Source organism: Ursus arctos, unplaced genomic scaffold (genome assembly GCF_023065955.2).
Source record: "Ursus arctos isolate Adak ecotype North America unplaced genomic scaffold, UrsArc2.0 scaffold_10, whole genome shotgun sequence".
NCBI lineage: Eukaryota > Metazoa > Chordata > Mammalia > Carnivora > Ursidae > Ursus > Ursus arctos.
The window spans coordinates 15,493,045-15,514,705 of NW_026622764.1; the positions used below are offsets into that span (position 1 = coordinate 15,493,045).

A 21,661-nucleotide genomic window follows, 5' to 3' on the forward strand; every position below is an offset into this window, starting at 1 on the left:
TTTTCTGTCGTCCAGCCCAGGTGTGGCTGATCTGGTGTGGGTCTGACTTGGCCCTTGGCAATTTTTTAAAAAATAAGCTTCTGATGTAGGTGATCCTGGTCCCACGTATTCAGAAATGCTGGCCCAGGGGGCAGAGAGGTCGTCGAGACAGCAGCAACGGATCTTTCTCTAACTGCTGGCTTTGTCGTCTATCTCCAGGAAGGGCGAAGGGTAACCTTCTGCTAGGTCTCTCCCAACAAAGTCACGGGGGAGAGATGAGGCAGTATGTTTGGAGGGAGAAGTTAATTTTAAAGTCCCCTGGAGTGCACTGTGGCCCTCCTTCTTCTCACATTCAGGAAAACCTCTCCGCTCGCCTCCTTTTCCTAAGAAGACGCTGAAGCTATCTCAGGGAAGGGAGAAATGTGTGAAATGACTTGCACTTAGATTCAATTTTAAAAGAAGGAGTGATCACACAGCGCTTACTAGTATCACACATCCTGTTAATAAAGTGAAGGGAAAAAAACCCCAAATACAAAAAACCTCTCACAAAAGAAAATGACCCAAGCACTTTTGAATCTATATTTCCAGAAGATGGGGCCACCTACGGTTACTGTAACAGTGAGAATCTTGGAAAGGGATCTGAGGTCACAGTGAAGCATCAGCATAGCGAGCAGACATTCCTCCCAAGTGCATGGCATTTTTAGAACGTTTTGCTTTTGTTTTTGCTCTGACTGCAGCAAATTAACCGTGATATGAAAACACCTTTTTTCTTGTGTTGTGCCTAGAATACCACAAGGGAAGCCACAGCTGTGGGAAGCACGGGGGTGGGGGGAGGGTGGAGTAGAGGGATGGGGGGGTGGGAGGGGGCAGTGAATGCAACGGATGGAGGGGGAGAGTGAGACAGTGGTTTCTCTGGAAGGGGAGATGAAAGACCCGCAAAACAGAAGAACAGATCATCCAGGGCGAGATGCTCAGTGATGAACCACGTCCATGAGATTCCAAAAGGCCCCAGCCCCCTCCCCTAGCACTTCTTGGGAGATAGACGGAAAGGCACCTCACAGCACAGCGAGTAAAACGTATTTTAGCCACGTACACAGCTCGCTCTGGCAGAGGCAGGGGCCCTTATTTTTAAAATTATGCATGGCATCTACATGTGGAGGAAGAAATGACAACTTCTCCTCTCTATGCCTTGGTATATGTGGGTCCTGGCGATTCACCGAGAACATATGCTGCCTCATGTAGATGTTGGGAGAGGCTAAGTCACAAATACGATTGTGAGGTGAGAGTCCCCGTCCCTGAGAAAGTTATTGTTGATATAATAACAGTGGGAGCTGGAGGTGGGCCCTTCTTCTTTTTTTTTTTTTTTTTAAAGATTTTATTTATTTATTTGACAGAGATAGAGACAGCCAGCGAGAGAGGGAACACAAGCAGGGGAAGTGGGAGAGGAAGAAGCAGGCTCATAGCAGAGGAGCCTGATGTGGGGCTTGATCCCATAATGCCGGGATCACGCCCTGAGCCGAAGGCAGACGCTTAACCGCTGTGCCACCCAGGCGCCCCAGGCGGGCCCATCTTTCCCACATATTTCTAGGTGGTTTCACAGGAGATGGGAGTGAATTACTCTGATGTAATCGATCGTCATTCCTCCCAGAATGCTAGTGTTTGAAAGCTGGAAAGGATCTTAGATTTGTCTCCTTACTTTTACCCATCTGCTTTGCTCTCCTCCCCCTGTCATTTTAACTGAAAGAAGAAAGCTGGAGGGACTCACCCCAGATTCTAGTGCTTTCTCAGTGTTTTCATGAGAAAATGGCAACATTTTGGAGTGGATTCCTCTTGCCAGCTAATCTGAAGTCAGCTTGGATGGCAAGGATGGTCAGTGTAGTTTTGTTGATTGTGACAAGCATACCACTCTGATCGCCTCACGTCTGCTAGAATGGTCGTCATCAAGAAGAGGAGTGGAGGGTTGGCAAGAATGTGGGCAAGAACGAACCCCACTGCAGGGCTGGCAGGAATGTAAATTGGTTCAGTCCCTGTGGAAAACGGTCTGCAGAACCTCAAAAAATTAAAAATAGAACTACTTTGTGATCCTGCAATCCCACTTCTGGGTATTTATCCAAAGGAAATGAAAGGACGTCAAACAGATATTCTCAGTGCCATGTTTACTGCAGCACTATTCCCAACAGGCAAGATATGGAAGAAAGCTAAGTGTCTGTCAACAGATGAGTGGATAAAGAAGATATGGTGTTGTACACACACACACACACACACACACACACACACACACACACACAGAGGGGTACACGCACAACGAAATATTATTCAGCTAGGAGAAAGAAGGAAAACCTGCCATTTACAGCAACATGCATGGACTTTGAGGGCATTATGCTAAGTAAGACAAGTCAGACAAAGACAAATACTGTAAGTGGAATTTCAAAAAGCCAAACTTGTAGAAACAGAGAGTAGAATGGTGGTCATCGGGGGGTGGAGGGCAGGGCAATGGGGGAGATGTTGTTCAAGGGGTACAAACCCGCGGTAAAGAAACAAAGCCAAGTGCAGCACTCCGGGAGGCTGCTAGTGTAAGAGTCTGTGTCTGTGTCGGGGCAGGGGAATATGGAACCTCTCTGTACTTTCCATTCAAATTTGCTACAAACCTAAAACTTTTCTGAAAAATAGATCTATAAAGAGAAGAGAAAAAAAAAAGATCCACCTTTTTTTGTGACAGTGAATTCAACAAGTTCAATTTACTTTATTTTTCTTTGTGATGTAATTTGTGGCTTTTCTTTATCTTAGAATGAATATATTCTATATATGGGCTTACTACAACCAGCATGACATTATTTTGAAAGATGCATTACTGGATGTATTACTTGAATGAATGGAAGTTGAGAAGCAAAGAAATATCTCAGCCCTAAGTCAACGGGATTTTTGCAACAGCCACATCATCTTTCTGGATTCCAGTGTCTTCACTGGCAAAGTGAGAGCATTGGACTAGATGGACTTTAATATCCCTGCAACCAATCGAAGGATCCCTGAGTGTAGAGCACATGTTTTGAATTGTTTTTCCTTGGTGGTGATGGCCAATCTGCACTTTGGCTCAGTGCTGTCTCACTGGGTCCTCTTGTGACCCTCTGGAGGAAGGTGGTCCAAGTTCACAGTGAGGAAAGAGGCCTTGGCCGGCACTTTTAAGGATCAGGCCTCGGGCTTCATTTGCATCTTTCTTTACTTACCTGAACACATAGTCTTGTTTTTCGAGTTGTCATGAGCCAGCCCGAAGTCAAATATGACTCTGGTGTTTCTAGATAAATCACAGTCCTGTTTGCATCACAATGACTCAAAAGCGCTGAAAAATTGATGACCACAATTCCAGATAATGCAATGATTTGGAAGACAAAAGTTCATAATAAGGATGAGAACCAAAAGTCAGTAATCTCGGGGGGACTTTGTACAATTCCCACAAGCATTTAAATAATGTGCTGAAAGTCTCTTATCGTTTTAAATCAATAGAGCTATAACTTTTACTCTTAATCATCAGTCCAACCAAAAATAATTTACTTGCTTATACTATTATTGTTTAGGAAGATCTTAAAAATGAGAATCTTGAATTCCAGATCCCCATGGTCAGCAGCCTTTGAGACTATATGGGTGTCGTAACAGAAAGCAAACTTAGGAGGACAGTTACCCAAACATTCTGTAAACACGATAGTGGTCATTCAAACCCACCCATCCCCCCAGGTTTTTTCTTCACCTTCCTTTGAGTGAGCAATGCACTCCTCCAAGCTTCACCTGGAATTCTGTGAAGTTGTTTTGGGGACCCCAAAGAGCCTTAAGTATCAGAAAACAATGCTTCCTTCCTTCCTCCCCCCCGCCCCCCAAATAGAGGATCTTATGAAAGTACTGCGGGCAACAATGAAGAGACAAAATAGCAGTAAACCCACAAAAATGCCTGTGTACCTCCTGTTTGACTTTTGATGGCAGTAGAGGCATCACGGACACCAAGAGCATTGTAACACCAGGCCCCTGGGAAACAGAAAGCCAGCACTGGAAGTCTCTTCAAGGGAGACATCAAATAGCTGGCCCCCGTTGTTTCAAGCTTTACAGACAAGGTACCATACATGAGCACCTTGGTCTCTTCGAGAGCACTCCACACACGCGCACCGGGATAGGCTGCTGCGCGGACCCCGCTTCCATCCGGAGCCATGGTGCATTCGTAAGACAGGCAGGCGGGACAACTGGGTGGACGTAAACCCCGGGTAGCAGTAGGAAGCCGGGTTCTTGCTCTGGCTCTGTCCCTGGGCAAATCTTAAAAACTTTGTGCCTTTGTTTCTCCTTTTATTTTTAGAAGGGGAGAGGTCAAGACGGAGGAAGAAGAGCTGTACCATCCTTCTTCCCCTTCTTGTCATCCCCCATTGTCAAATCTCCTCTCCAGGCACTGATCATTTTACAGTTCAATTACTGCCGACGGCTCGTCTCTGTGTTCACCTTCCAGTGAATTTTTTCAAAAAGGCTATTTCAGATGCTGTTCACCTTCGCATCGGATTCAGCCCCTTAATTTGGGTTTTCACGTCCTCCGCGAGTACTTCCCTCTTGTCTGGCTTGACTGTTTGTAACCCAAGCCTTTCCGTGTCGGTCCTCGGTGGTGACGTGCGGCCGAGAGGTGGGCGCAGCGCTCAGGAGTAGGTCGCGGGACACCAGGTGCCTCCCCTACCCCGTGCTCCATCATTCCTCCGGCTGATTTGCATCCACCATTTAGTGGCAGGCTTCCCAGATACTTTCCTAGAACTCTACTCTCTTATCAGCTTCCCCAACGTGCAGCCTGGGACTTTTTTATTGGAATCTTGCTCTGTGGCCGCCGCTTAGAGAGAAAGCGCCAGTGTTCACGCCCTTTGACAGCCAAGTGGAAGCCGGCGGGAGCTCGCGTCCTCTGCTTGTCCCCAGAGACTCGTCGGAAAGGCTCCGAGAAAGCTTTCGTGGCCTCAGCTCTCCCCGAATGCCGAAGCCTGTAGCCAAACCAGCCACTTTCTGTAAAGAGTAAGAAGCCTACCTACAGGCTGTGTGTTAGAGCCAACATCGCAATGAGTAACCAAGATCTTTGAAATTAGATGTTGTTCATGATAATAGTAACAACAGCTGTGCTTAATCTAGCGGGCAGCAGTGGCCCCTCTCTGCGGAAGGGTAAAGTTTAGGGCAAGACACGATGAGAGGGATAGGAAGACCTGGAAATGGGTGGTCAGATTTCATTCACAGCTAGGTGATTTTCAATTGTAAAAAATAGCAATGAATCACAGACATTTATATAAAAGTATCATGCTTCAACTACAATTTGATAAATTATTGTAACAATCTCTGGGATGTTCACTTATGACTGCTGGACGCAAGAAGTGTATCACAATTAAAACACACACACACACACACACACACACACACACACACACAGAGTCTTCTCTGTTACACTGTGATCCAAGTTATCCAAAATCCGCTTCAAAAAATATTCCTAAGGACTCATTCTACGTCTCACCCCCAAACTGTGTGTGTGTTTTTTTTTTTTTACAGAAAAATATGTAAAGGGCTTTTTGTTTTATTTATTTTGTCAAGAAATCTTGACAAAAGAGAGGATGAAGCTTTCTTCGCTTGAGCCCTCACCATTAAAATCCTAATGAAATATTTCTTGTTCCTTGAAGACTGTTGTATAAAGAAGATTTGATTTTCCTGAGTAACTGGAAACATCTTCGTGAGGACATGTCTTGCACTAAAGATAGCCTCTGGGTTTTTGGATTTTATGTGAGATCAATTAAGGCCGTTTGCTGCCTTTATGTTTTCTTCCCAGAGCTAGTCTAGTTGCTTCGTGTTCACCCCTTTTCTCTAGCACTCAAGGAGCTGCAAAGAGCAGGCAAAGGAAATGCTCAGCTTTTTCAAGTGCAGAGATGAGTGTTCTTCACCGAAATGAATGCAGGCTGCTGTGGGGGAGTTTTCTTAGGTCAAAATCCCTTAGAATAAAACTTACAAAGTCATTGTTTTCTTGCCTCGTTACACAAATAATTTATGAATTTATATTGTAATTTTTCTTCCAGCTGAATCACAGCTTGACGATTTTGCAAATAATTCCACGCAGAAGCCAATGGCACACACATTCCTGAGACTTTCATTGCAATCAATAAGTTTGCTGTTGCTGTCAGCCTATGCAATTTCTCTGATTAACCTGTGAAAAGTGTTCTCCTTCATGAATGCTGTTCAGAAAGAAACAGATATTGTAAAAGGAGACAAGGGCAGGTTCCAGAACTCTAATTCTTGGTGATCTTAAATGATGATGTATGAAAGAAAGAGAGAGGGAAAACAATTTGATTTGCTCCAGCTAGGTTGACCCAGAAAGGAGAAGAGCAGAAAAATTGCTTTGCCTAAGCAAACATGACATCAAGTCAGACAAGAGCAGCATTCACAAAATGCAATATCGAGGCTTTATTTAAAATATATATAGTCTGGATCTGAAAGACACTTAAATGCCGGTAATAAAAAAGTCTTTGCTCATTCTGGTTTTCTACTGCTATTTTTCTACTACTCGCTGGCAACAGTTTCTATCTCCTCCCTTGAGATACTGTCCTAAGATTTGGAGTGGGACTCCTTTGCTCTGGTTGAATTATGATTGAACTCAAAGTTCAGATAGGCAAAGAAAGCCATCCGACACTAAAAGTCAAGCTGACTTCCAAAGAGATCCTGGTTTTCTAGGGCAATATAGACACTGCCTTTGTAACAAAGACTTAGAATTCTCTGAGGAGTGTAAAAACATTTAAGCACAATCTTTACCAGTATCTAGTCTGCGTGGAATTGTAACTAGTTTTGCCTGGCATTCCCCAAAGTGTAATGAGCTCCTTGATTATGCTCTAACCACCTATCCTGGGTTCAAATCAGTGCACGATAAATATTTGTGGAAATGAATGATTTTCATCTTCTTTTTTATGTAAGGTTTGTCTTAGAGTTGGAGAGAGTAATGAGGTAGATTTTTATCAACTTAAAAATCTTGCCTTGGTCGTACCTCTTTGTGGATGACAATATTAGCGTTCGTTCACATGTCCGTTTTCGCCCTATGTGAGACAGAGGGACACACGCCCCCACCTTCTTGACACTAGGCTTGGTCACGCGACCCCCTTTGGCCAATGAGCCATGAGCCGTGTGCTGTGCCCCTTCCAGGTGGAGACTCCGGTAGTCGTCTTTGCCACATTCTCACTTGCCCCGCTACTGTAACAGGTGAAGCCCCAGATGACAGCTGCGCTGTGACCCTGGGTCCTGGAGTCAGGGTGAGGATCCTGTGCAGGTGACCCACAGAAAAGCCATAAAGCATACCTGGCACGAACGAGCAATACGCTTGTGTTCTTTGTGAGCTATTTTGGGGGTGTTTGTAGGTGCCACATATTGCCTAGCTCGGCTTATCAGGATCGATCAAGTATTGGCAAAGCTCCCCAAGATATTACCCAAACCCAACTTCCAAAAAATTATTATTATTTTTTAAAGATTTTATTTATTTACTTGACAGAGAGAGAGAGACAGCCAGAGAGAGAGGAACACAAGCAGGGGGAGTGGGAGAGGAAGAAGCAGGCTCCCAGCGGAGGAGCCTGATGCAGGGCCTGATCCCATAATGCCAGGATCACGCCCTGAACCGAAGGCAGACACTTAACGACTGAGCCACCCAGGCGCCCCCCGCCCCCCCAAATTATTTGTTAACCAGCAATATCGTGGTGCTGTTGCAGCTGCTGGCTGTTCATTTACTGTCAACCTGACTTTTTTTTTTTTTTAATAGCTTGGCCAGTCTTTTAGGTGTTAGGAAATACCCATGAAGTCAGAGCCTTTGACGATAATGACCATGAATGAGCTTAAGTAATAAAATTATTGTGTATTGCAGATATCTTTCTACCTTTAACATTTATGAAGCGAAGTCAATTTTCACTCAAACAGGTTTCTTTTCATCTGGTTTTCTCTACAATGTTTATGCCTGAGGTTTATTGCTAGCAGTAAAGAGTGTCCAAGTATGTTATGGGAATAGCCAAATTCCCAGGGCTTTAAAATGTATTCCATAGGCCCCAGAGTCGGTTAAAAGCTGATTGATTACACAGCAAATACATCAAAACTGGTATTTATGCAATATCCCATTTCTTCAGCTCTATCTCTTATAAGCGGGAACATCACATTTGGGAGTTGTGGTGCGAATATCTCAGACAGCTATGAGAAAAAATTACTGCAGAGTTTCCATGACAAAGAGAAGGTTCTTTAAGCTGCTCAATAAGTTAATAAAAGATCTATGGCGACTGAATGCCTCTCATGAACACATATTTTAAAAGGTGTGGTTTAAGTAGTTTAGTATGGCCTGTCTATTCAGGCTTTCATATTCAAGTCACCAAAACACTTATTACATAGCTGGATAAAGGACAAATGTACTTTCTCAGCAGACCGGTTCAGAACTGCCAAGAAAGTTTCTGTTTAATTTGTTCAAGAGATGGGCAAAAAGTTCTGGCTTAAGAAGGGAGAATGAGCTATAGGCTAGCCTATCCCAAAGATGCTACAGATGTTTTAATGTTTTCCATTTGCATATTTGGTCAATGATAATTCATTTGTTAATATATCTTCCATGTATTCTTTATTGGTATAATCTATTGTAGATTACAAAATCAAACTCCTTTTTCCTAACACTTTATGGACTCTATACTAGATACTATTCCCTAGAGGAGACAGACTGTGTCTAACAGGTTTGATAAGTGATGCTTTTTTGCAAATAGTCACTCTTGCCTTTTTGATGATGCCAGCACTAACAACGGGCTATGATACAGACTGTACGCGGTAGCTAGTTCTACTAAGTGCTATGCAGCGGAGAAGAAGCCAGGACTACACATTGGTGATTGACTGAGGCATAAAGGACGCACCAATCTGGGTTTAGCTACAGTCTAGAAATTCTGAAAGAAATGTTCATGTCTGAAGGGAAAAGCCAGCATATCAGCATACCATCAAACAGAAAGAAAATCTGTATAGCCGTATTTGGTATCTGAAAGTATAACATTTCATGCTTATGACATAGTCAGAGGTCAGCAAAGCTCTAGCTTAAATATTTCTGAGGACAAAGTACAGTTTTAAAGAGTTGAAAATGGTTTGGTTGGTCAAATTCCCCCCCAAATGGTTATAAGGACCACTTACTTATACCTAAATGGTGCAAAAGGTCCCCCTTCCTTTAAAACGGGTGGCATGACTTTATTCCATCGTTTATTTCATTGAGAATCCATGTGATTCTCTGCACGTGCCATAAAGAAGTGGGGCAGAACGGGCTTCAGCATCTCCCGGGGAGGAACGCGGCCAGTGGGGCGGTCCCTTTTCTTTCTCCCCGAGGCATATAGCCCAGTGCAATTGAACACAGCCTAGCCTGAGCTCAAAGAGAGGTCTACGCTTTTCCAGTTTCACTATTCTTCCACATTCCTGAAAGAATAGCTTCTCCAGGATGTAAAACCAGTCCACTGTCCACTGGGCGTGAACTGAAAATTCCACATCAGGAGTGGACATTCCATCCAGGTTCCCAACAGGGCATACCACTGAATCCTCCAAGCCCATGGAATAAGCAGAATATCCTGCAGCTAAGCCACCCTTTTCTATGTGTGTCTTATGCTATTCCCACCTGGGCCTCATCAACCACAAGCCCCTTAACCGGAAGGAAGCCCGTGTCAGGCTGCTGTCCCAGCTACCGCTCGCTGCTGCTGTTGCCGGGAGAAGGGCAGGCACCGAGACCGAATGAGTTGGGTGGTTTGGTTTTAAAGTTTTGTATTTTCTCTCTGCTCTGAAAGTGCGCTGTAGTTTGCTGCTGTTATTACCAAGGGTTCATTGAAAATGAAACTGGGGTGTCTTGGTGGGATTTTGCAGTAAAGAGATAAAGCAGGTTCGGGCAAGACTGGGCAGTTCACAATTTGAAGTGGATTGAGCGGTAGCCATTTGTTTGCTGGGCTGAATGGGGCATAATTTATGCAGCGGCAGCAGAGGCTGAAAGCCAGTCTGGCCTTGACCCATTTATCTTTAGAAAACTAATTAAAGTGGAGAATCTGGTTTACTGTTGTTATTGAGGTTTTACTTTTTCCCGCTCGGGCCAAGCAGAGACTGAGGGGTGTGTGTGTACGAGTGTGGGTGGAAGGTAGGAAATATCAATTTCACCTAAAGACAGCAGCTGAGGCTCTAGATAATAAAGCAGTTTCTTAAATACAGCCTGACGTCCTTTTGAAATGCAAAATAGTGGATTTAGCCGGATGCAGAATCCTTTGAGGTGACAACGAAATGCCATGGCAATTTAAAATGAACAACAGACAGTTTCCCTGAATCCTTACAACCAAGACATCCTAAATCACACCAAAATGGCCCCAAAGAGCAGAGAAGAACATTTTTATGACCAGCATTTTACTCTGAAACTGGGATTAACCATCAGGCAGGAATGATACCAGAAACTGAGTTGCTTTGTCCATTTTGCTTCAGAATAATAAAATAAAGTGCATAACTTGATATTTTGCAAGTTCTTAAATCTATACATAATAATATCAATAATTCATATTTAGCACCAACGGCAAACCAGTGAATTTCAAAAGTAGCACTGTATTTTTGGCCCAGTGAACGAAGATATAGGAGGTCAGCAGGAAAGTCCAGCAGACAGGGTGGGGGTGGAGGATGATATTATGATTTACGTTCCTTCCAATAATATTCCTCTTGGGGGAAATCTACAGGGCCCCTGATAACCGTAAGATAAGGCGATTGGACTGGCTCAACGGCTGGAAAACCTAGAAGTATCAGGAGAATGTTGCTGGGAAAGGCGGGCGCATACAATCTGAGCTGGAGCTACTCTAATTTTATCAAATGAACCAAACTAATAGAACCTTGACTTGTCCTCCCATGATGTTTGCTCCCCCCATTTCCCATGTAGCATCAGGAGACCCTAAGCCATCTGTTTTCCCTGTTCCTTCTTCAAGGTCTCCTCTTCCAGAGTATTCCTGTTTCAGATTTACCTCTTCAGTTTCCTTTCTCATCAACCTGCCCTGGGCTCAGAGAACTGTGATGATGAATGGGAATATGACTCAGGGGACCATTTCCTTGTAAGGAAATGAATTTTAACAGAGGAATTCACTGCCTGAATTGAAGGCCAGGCAGACACGGAGCGCTATGATGTCATAGGCGTGCCGTGTGAATAAATCTGTGCTCTGCAGGTAAGAGTCATCTTCTCTCCTGCGTCCACAATGCTGTGCAGAGTTCAGAACATTATGAAAAGGTATTATCAGCATGGGATGGTAGTATGAAAACCAGATTAGAAAACTTAACTCTCTGATTATTATGGTTAATATATAAAGTCAGGTAAGATAACCTGGGTGTGCCATCCGTCCTCAGCCCCAACACAAACCACATTGTACTAAGATATACCCAGGGCGCCCTCCCTGAATGCTCTATGAGACATCAGTAAATTCAAGAAGGAAGAAAAAAAAGAGTAAACAACCCATACCACAAACAATTTCTTAACACCCTAAATTCTCTGTCCTCGCTAATGGAAAAATTAGCTCCTTATGCATGAGAGCTGATGTTGGTTTGTTGTTATTATTAGCGAGCTAATTATTCGCTCAGCGCAAGAAGAAAAAAGCCAATATATTCTATCAGGGAAGAGCTAGTTTTTCAGGCAGACTACACATAGTCTGAACATTGGGACAGAATTTAAATCAGCCACCAAATGAGTTAGTCTAACACAAAGCTTAGATTGAAAACCTTGCCATTGGGAAGGAATACCAATATGGTTGTTAACCATAAATATCAAGCCGAGAGCAAGCCTCTAAACCCATCGGTCATGCGCAGTATTCAACGCGCTTTAGTCTGGACAGGGAAAGTGGAGGTGGAATTTCTCAAGAACTCTCTGAAATGACAAATTTGTATGAAGACAAATGAGGATGAGAGTAAGAAAAAAGAAGACCAGAGCTTACACTATGTTGCATTGTCCTCCACACAATCCTCTGGGAAGCAAGAGGAAAACAAATTTAAAGGAAAAAGAAAGAGAGATTATTCTATACATAATAGCACAGCACAAGTATAACGTTTAGCTTTACAGGGCTGGCATTCCCCCACCCCTACCCCAAACTCCCTCAGAATGACCAGGAGAATATTCGAGAAGCCTGTACGACACAGTACGATGTTGAATACTTACTGCAGGGTCATTGGTCTAAATCATCACCAACTTGATGAATTAACTTCCATGTCTGTTTTTTTTTCTTTTAAATCTACTTTTATAAAATACATTCCTCTAAGATACATGATTTAAAGTATATTTTGCTCTGATGATTCCACTGGAGTAAATAACCGACATTCCCTGCCCAGTGTGTCCAGGAGCTCTAGAGCATGTCATGCTCAATTTTCTGAGCTGTACAACTAATTGTCTTTCACAGCCGATAATCTGAAATATCTCTGTATTCGCGGATCTTCAAAATCGAGCTCTTTTAGGTTCATGGATTTTTAACAGTTTTTACTTCCAGTGACATTCCAGTGGAAGTTTCTTTAAAAAATAAACTCATAGTTTCATGTTAAATTATGTAAGAGAATTCATGAAGTATAAATTTAAGAAAAAAAGGAAGAAAAATCAATCTTTTGCAAATAATCACCTCTGGCCTCTTTAACTGAAAATCAGTAACAGTAGGCAGGGACAGAGGCCCGCTGGGGTGGGTGTTGGTAACAGTAAAGACATGTGACCATGCGGCACCAATCTGTTAACCAAAATATTTGATGGCATTTGTACCTTCAACCAACCATGGCTGCTGCAGGAAGGACTGTGATAGTCTTTGATGAGTCAGCTTTTCATCAGCAGCTGAATTTATGCAAGTATGTTCATTCATTATTGGATAATAAAAATAACTTCAGGGTAGAATGTCTGAAAGCCACTGACTACCTAAACTGATTTTTATGCCCATATTAACTTTAGAGGAACAAAGGGAAAAGCTTCCTAGTGATATAAAGGAGTTTATAAGTTCCTTAAACACCTAATAGAGGTTAAATGGTGGAACTGATGTATTCTTAAGAAAGAATTTTGTTTTTAATTATTTTATAGAAGTTCTAGCAGCAGTTGGCCCAGGTTGGGGTTAGGAGCTTTACTTCTAAAAACACCCCCATAAGTACCAGTTCATATAAAAAATAGCTTTACAACAATTGATATAAGAACATTGACTAAAAGATTCCAAAGTTAATTAACACAGGTACTCATTTTAAGTGGTAGTAAGAAGCAACGCCCCAAGAGCTTTACAATTTAGTTATTTTTCACTTTGGCAAAAGTAGTGGGGTGACTGGGATATTCTTTTGATGCTGTCCTTGAAGGATATTCTCTGCTGAAACACTTAGAGAAATTAAGGGAAGTCTTTTCCAATTATCCACCTTTTCTGGGACACATGCTTCTTATAAATATTCAGGAAACAACTTTTCAGGAGAAAATTAAAACAGGAGTAGGTAACATGAGACTTGTTTATAAACAGTCAAAATAGGCTGTAATATATGGCAGACCCATCAAGAGAGTTTACCAATGCATGCATCTTGAAGATGATTTGGTCTGACTGTTGACATACAAGCTGTCATATAAACAGTTGGTCTAAGGTAACCACTTTACCTTTCCACTCTTCAGAAATACTTTGAACCCTCAAAAGGAAGAAAGCCTTGGGGGAGCCAGGGGCTGCAAAGTTAGCTTTGGGCCTAATTTGTGTTTCTCAAGAATAACCCTACATAGTTCCTTTTGATGTGGAAACAGCCCCTTGCCCTTAGGGACTGGGGAAGTGACTCCGGGTCAGTTGATGGCTGGCTGTGAATTACAAATCACTAATTCTTACAATTTGGGAATTTAATTCAATAAAACATTAATAAATCTGCCATTCTCTCTTATAGAGCCTGAAGTCACACCTATGAGGAAGTTAAGTACTGTGTGCTGTCAGAGAACATTTCAGAATAAAACTGACTTATTGATTTATATTCCTATGCACTGAATCTGGCCCTTATGTACTCAGTCTGGTCCTTGGTTTTTACCCATGATTATATGATTAACCATTACTGATGCTTTTCAGAAAAAATTTGATTAAAGTATATTTTGGGGGGTGCGTAAAAACAGAAGAGCCTAAATCAGTTTGCTATTTGCCAATACTCTTCAAGACCTTTATATTTGGGGCATTTCGAAGATCATCAGGGAATTTCCTTTCGAAAAAGAAGGTTCGAATTCCAATTTCCTTATCTATCAGATATAATATATCACATGACAATCTCAAAGCATTGATGTTTTATTTAGATTGTGCTAAATTGCATACATACTGCTGTCTTGAGAAAAATATTTTTCTTGCTCTACTTCCCTGTTTGAGTGTGTGTGTGTGTGTGTGTGTGTGTGTGTGTCTATTTCTCCTGGGGAGGAGAGAAAACTGTGCTTCTGTTTCAAAGGGAAAAAACATTAATTAGTAGTCATAGATATCATTATATTGATCCAATTCAATCCAATTTTAACTAAGTGCATAATGCACCCAAATTGTTATTAAATTTTACTGATTGTGGTAAGAACACTTAACATGAAAGCTACCCTCCTAACAGATTTTCAAGTGCGCGAAACAGGACTGTTATCTACAGGCACAATGTTGTACAGCAGATTGCTAGGAATTACTCATCTTGCACCGTGCCCCAGTTCTTAAATTAGAATTTATGAAAATTCCAAAAAGCCTGAATTATTCCAATAATTAAGTTAGAGCCAACTAAAATGGAAAAAACAAAAAAAGAGAGAGAGAGTGAGAGAACTCAAACCCATACTCACCATTTGTGCTTTGGTGAGAAGGATCTTAATAGACAGAGGAGTTTGTAAAGTAAAAACTCAAACAATGGACTCTCATGACAACCATCATTTCTTTAAAACAACTGGCTAGTGGTTCAGGGGAATCTACTTGGTTGTTTAAAAGAAGAAAGGTGACTACTTTTAAACTCTTCCTGAAACTGTGAACAGAGAATAGACATGACCAAGGTAACATAGAAGGTTGAAGCAATACCCAGATGATTCCTTTTTCGAAACCTACACCGAAGTGGGGTTTTATTTGCTAATAAACAGTAATAGATTTATAACACAATTTAGCAGCTAATGACTCCACTTACCCCTTCACTTTGGCTCTTCGTGGATAGGCCTTTATGTTGTAAGCACATTTGATTTTTACAGACAGAGATGCTGAGGTGTACTTACGTGGAGGCCAAACTCAACCAATTTAATCATATGAATCCTACAGTGTGGAAGGATATTAACTAAAGTGATAAAGTAATTTATGACAGTGACTAATAAAAGTATTTTCATAACCAGAAACCCTTGAGATCTGAGTTTATATGACATAATCAGATGTGGTTCAGGTATTTTATGACCTTAAGGTTTTTATCTGTTAATTTTACATCAAGGTAATTGGCAAGGCAACATTAACAGTGCTAACAATTACAGGTACATAAATTGTTTATAGTGCTATAAATTGCATTGAAAATAATCTGGCAGTATTTCTTTGAAATTATGAGCTTTTCATTTTTATGGCAAAATTTGATTTTTAAGACATTTAAAAAATGGTGTTTACTATGTTTATGGTTGTATTCTCCAAGTGAATTGCTTTGCTGATAGATATCATTTGGTGCCCTGATACACATTTAAGTGGATCAAAGAGTGACATTGTTAAGGCTTCCAACTTTTAAAAGACACACAAAAAAGAAAAAGAAAATGGTAGTAACATTGACTTGGGGTCTCTTGGCAAGGTCTTTCAAACAGAAAACTTTACACACCAGAAGGCATAATAAAATTACACTGAATAAATAACAGAAGCAGGTGAGTAAGAAATGTGCTATTGTAACTATATCTCTGGAAGATATAGTAACTTAGTCTTCAGATTAATATTTCAGAAGAAATATGAAGTTGAAAATCTGGCCACTGCATGAGTGGATTAATAGTGATAAGACGCTTTAAATAATCTAATTCATGACCTAAAAGGAAGATCTCATTATTTTTCAATATTCTAATTAAGACCAGGAGCAGATATAAGAATGAGATGACTTTTACAACCAACTTTTTCAGAGTCCCATCACGTCTCCTGAAGAATAACCTCGATAACAGAAAGTGCGCACAATGGCCATCAGTCCGAGAGAACTCACCAGCCGGTCCAAGCTCGTGCCTGCGGCAGTTGTGGGTCTCTCCTCAGGATTGTAAGGCCTGAACCGCGTATTAAAATTTTCCGGAGCTGAGCGAGCAGATCGGAGGGCTGGAGCAGGTTTGGGTTGGCCACACCCCTGAAAGACCTGGAAGAACCATTGAAAGGTCAAGAAAGTTACACAGTGAGTTTCTTCCTAAGACCCTGGTGCGGAAGCATGCAATGCAATGGCTTTCCCATTTTTCATGGGACTCCTACCTCCAGTAAACTCTAATCTCTAAATTTAAATGACAACAACCGCTAATATAACAGGAAGAACTGACTAGACAGAGGTGGGGTGCCTGACTGTATGCCCTGACTCTTGCTTTCAACATAGACAGCCCGTCCTCATTATTTATGGATTCTGTATTTGCGAATTTGCCTACTCGCTAAAATTATTTTGCAAGCCCCAAATCAAAAGTCCCACGCTTCTGTAGACAAGAGCTGAGTGGCCCTCCAGGCATGTTCCCAGCTGAAGCCGAACAAAGTGATGGCCGGCCTTCTTGTTGCAGCTCACATGCTGAAAACCAGTGTCCTTTCTGTGGCCTCTTTAGTGCTCCGTTTTTCACGTTCTTGTGCTTTTCCTTGGCAGTTTCCCTGTTTAAGAGGCCCCCAAGCTTAGTGCTGCAGTGCTGTCTGGTGTTCCTGAGCACAAGGGGCTGTGATGTGCCATATGGAGAAAATATATGTGTTGGATAAACCTTGTTCAGGCAGAAGTTCTGGTGCACTTGGCCATGAGTTCAATGTTAATGAATCAACAGTATATATTAAATAAGGTCTCTTCAAGAAGAAATACACGTAAGTTGCCTCTTGGTTGGTTGACCAAAAGGCAGCTAAAAGCTTGCAGGAGCCTAACCCTGTGTTTCCAGCAGTTCAGTATTTGCAGCCACGTTATGAGACAGAACGATCACAGATAATGAACATCGACTGTATTAAAAATAGGAATTGTAATTGCTACATCATAGGATGATGTCAGGACTAAATGAACGTGACTGAGACATTTTCATGTACTTGAATTTGGCATTTAGTAAATATCTGAATGGGATTCCTGTTACGGCGACAAATATATTTCGTGTCTAGCATCCAAGACCACATAACCTGAGTGGCCCCGCTGTGAATAAGGAAAACCTGTACTGCAAGAGTTCTTTGAAAACACTCTTTGGAGCAAAGGTGCAGAAATAGGACAAGCCAATGTGGTGAAAAATCCCTATAATGACAGTTCCCTCTAATTTTGTTGTTGACAGCTGTGCACGTCACGGTTAGGTTTGCCGTGGGAAATCAAACATTTCAGCGTAATGATCTTAGGGACCAAGCAGCCAGTTCTTTCCCACAGTGATTTCACTCAGGGTGGGGTGGGGACACTTCCTTGGCTGTTTTTAGAAGCTTCCTACTCTCTGCTGGTTATCAAGAGGAAATACTCCAGTCACATTTTCAGGGCGTTTTGATGAAGTTGAACTTGACATTTCTTCCATTTATCCACAGGAGGTGGTGATTCTACTCTTAGCTACTTATTTCGGTAAACTCTCTGGGACTATGTGTGTCAGCTAATTCTGAACTTGCGCGCGCGTGTGTGTGTGCGCGCGCGCGCATGAGTGTGTGTGTGTGTGTTTAGAATACATGCATGCCTTTCGGTTTGCTGATTCGATTCTGCTTTCCTCTAAAATAAGCATTTTTCATCAGGCATATTATGGGATTCCACAGAAGTACACAGGAGCTCTTGGAGTGACATGCCCAATGACAAATTCCATCTCAGACACAATTCATTTGGTGTTACCACTCCAGCTAATTTCTCTTTGGTTGAATTCAAAAGTTCTCCTTCAACTCAGCATTTTGCAGAGCAGGAGCACTTTGTCCTGGCATTCTCCGAGACTGGTCTTAACACGCTATTGATTATTCTTCGCTCACACGATTTCTGAAGTTGATGGTGTAAACCAGCGTGATAAAGATAGTGGGCCCTTTTCTCCCTAGTGCCTAAATCACTTCCCAGTGGCAAGGTCATTGCTGATGAAGGCATTAACATTTCCAAAGCCCCGGGGTTTTGTTGAGTGTGCTATTTTGGATTGCTCGGAATATGACAGCTGACTTTTAGAAAGTGTAAAGCCTAAGGCAAAACAATGCTAATGGCCTTGCTGGGATTTCTTGAGTTGGGGCACTGAAAGAGTTAACAGGACCTTCTTAATTTGCCCTTTGGGAAATAGCTGGCTCACTGGTTTAAATTAAATCAAAGGAACAAGAAATGCCCTGAAAGAATATTAGGGCCTCAGGGGAGATACCTCATCATAACAGAAAACCTTACCACTTGTTTGATTTTTGTTTTCTTTTGAGTGTTAATTATACAGAATGGGAGTAAGCCAGTATAGCCTCGTAGCCTTTTGTTATGTGTATCCGGTTGGGATTTTTAAGGTGACTTCAGTACAGAAATTGCTGAGAGTATGATTCAAATGGAGGAAAACACTGCCTTTCATTATGATGGAAACAACACCTCACCTCATAATAGTTGGAGGCCTAAGGAAAAATCTGTCATAATATGTCAAGATATGAATCTTGAAGGCCCTTCAACAGATTCTATTTTACCCTTAGGAAAAAAGGCATGGTCATAAAGAGATCCTTCAGTGGGAAGTGGCACGCCAAGGGATCCAGAGTTGGTTTTCGGAACTTTTTACAGAACCTGAAGGGAAGAATCGGAAAGGAGACTGGTGCACCCATGCGCCCTGTCATTGCTCAGGAACAACGAGAAGCCCTTGGCTGATGCTCACTGCAGAGACTGTATCTTAACATATATCCGTCATATTACTTAGATGAGTTCCGAAGTGAAAATCAATGCTTTCATTTATCATACGTGCAATCTGTTAGACAATATGGTTTTAAAACCTGGAGTTCACGGGATGATGGACAAAAGGAATTCTTGTGCAGGACATTCGGACCGTCTCAGACCATTTTCTGAGCCTACTGCAGCAGCGGTATAGTTAAGACGAAACTCTGTGGCTCATGAGGCCCAGGGCTGGTTCCTCTCAAGGACCAATAAGCTCTTCCCTGGTGGTCTAGAGCACCTCAATGTACTGTATTTCGAATAAGGGAAGCAACAGAGGAGGAATAATGGGGGTCGGTTAAGTGAGAGGTTAAATAAGTTAGCTTACATGAGACAGTAGATCGAGATTCTACTCCGAGGAGTGGTCAGGACTGGAGATGTGGATCTGGGTCGCTAGCCTAAGGTGGTATTTAAAGCCAAGGGCAAGTATGTGGATGGGTGGCAGGTGGGGCTGAGGACAGTCCAGTGCCATGCCAACATTCAGGGTCCTCCCTGAACTTTAGTATCCTCCTCTGTCAAATGGGAATAATAATATTACTCATCACACGGTGATGAGAAAATGCAGTACATAAAAAACAGAGCCAGCATCTGGAAAAATAAGTGCTTGACAGTAATTAGCTACTTACGTTATTCTACAACCGTCTTCTTTCTAGAAGTTTTGTTTTCTGAGTAAGGAGATTTGAGGGGGAAAAACGTCTGGGCTGATGTTTCTTCAATGTTTTCCATAAAACATTATTTCCAAGGGTTGTTAACAGTCATTACATATGCAATAAATTCCATGCGTCAAAGTGAAATTAGGTATCTTGGCAGGACTTGGTCATATGAGTGTGTGTTCTGACTCATCAGAAGGGAGGAGGTCCTTTGCAGTAATTCCCAATTTGGCCACAGGCTCCCCAGAGGGTGCAGGAGGTTCTCGCTGGATGGATGTTGCAGGGAACATACCGTGGGATGCACCGTGAGGTTTGTTCTAACCCACCAGGAGGAGTGATTCAGATGTAACACATGCAGATGCATGGACTTCGAGGTGTTTGTGAATCCATTCTACCCTCCACTGCTTTTTCTTTTTTTAGATAAAACAATTTTTAAAAGTTGAATTATATTTGACATACATTATTATATTAGTTTCCGGCGTAAAACATAGTGATTCGATATTCTTATACGCTACAAAATGATCACCTCAATACGTCTAGTTACCATCTGTCACTACAGAAATTTCATTATTACAATATTATTGACTATATTCCCTATGCTGTACTGTAGATCCCTGCGGCTTATTACTATTCGTATTATTTTTATAACTGGGCATCTGTCCATCTTAATCCTTTTCACCTGTTACATCCCCTCCCCTTCTGGCAATGATGTTTGTTCTCTGTTATCTATTTTGTTTTGTTTGTTTGTTTTGTTTTCTAGATTGTACATATGAGTGAAATCATATGGTATTTGTTTTTCTTTGTGTGACATATTTCACTTAGCATGGTCCCTCCAGGTCCATCCATGTTGTGGTAAATGCAAGAGCTCATTTTTTTCAATGACTGCGTAATATTTCACTATATATACCACAATTTCTTTATCCATTCATCTAGTGACGAACAGTTACGTTGCTTCCATATCTTACCTATTGTGCTGCGATGAACATAACGGTACATAGATGTTTTCAAATTAGTGTTTTTGTTTTCTTTGGATAAATACCCAGAAGTGGAAGTCCTAGATTGCATGGTAGTTCTATTTTTAATTTTTAAGAAACCTCTGCACTGTCTGTAGTGGCTGCACCAATTTACATTCCCACCAACAGTGCAGGTACCCTCCAATACCTTTAATTCAAGAGAAGAAATACTATTTTTAAGACACTAAACGTCTTTTCTTTATAAGAGAACAGAAGTTTCTAGAGAACACAGTTGCAGGCAAGCCACCTTGTTACAGGAACATATCATTAGCTTTATTCCGTGAAGACATAAATCAGTATTATCTTCTGCCTATCTTCCTCCAAGGGATGTTGTAAGAGATAATTAGATACAGTGGTCCCCCCTTATTCATGGGGGATGTGTTCCAAGACCCCTAGTGGATGCCTGAAACCATAAATAGTACCAAACCCTGTATATATGATTTTTTCCCATACATACTTATGATAAAGTTTAATTTATAAATTAGGCACAGTAAGAAATAAACAACAATAGCAGACAATAAAATTGAACAATTATAACAAAACGCCATAATAAAAGTTATGTGAACGTGGTTTCTCTCTCTCTCAAAATATCTTATTGTTACTGTATTCACTCTTTTTTCTTGTGATGAAGTGAAATGGTAAATGCCTACATGAGATGACGTGAGGTGAGTGACGTAGGCATTGAGACATGGCATTAGTCTACCAGTGACCTTCTGATGAAGGAAGCTATGTCAGAAGGAAGATCATCTGCTTTCGGATCACGATTGACCGCAGATAACTGAAACCCCGGATAAGGGGGAACCGCTCACTGTAATCTGCAGTTTTTGGCATTCCCAATGTAGACGGATGCTGAAAATACACAACGGAGTTATCCCTCCTGCTTAGTGGGCTTGCAAAACCTGTGGATTTGGGGAAGATATCTGGCTCATGAATTCTCTCTCTTAAGAGGATTACTAAAATGTCTCAGAAGTGTGCTGGCATTCTGAGATTAGAGAAACTGACATTAAAGAT

General features: G+C 41.7%; 1 protein-coding gene across 1 annotated transcript in view; it reads right to left on the minus strand.

The window, feature by feature from the left end:
* Nucleotides 1-21,661, minus strand: part of GPC6 (glypican 6) — a 1,041,998-nt gene that overhangs the window by 71,829 nt on the left and 948,508 nt on the right. Inside the window, exon 6 of the mRNA XM_026493466.4 lies at nt 16,144-16,287. Within this exon, the coding sequence (XP_026349251.1) occupies nt 16,144-16,287 (144 nt within the window). The remainder of the gene's footprint in view (nt 1-16,143; nt 16,288-21,661) is intronic.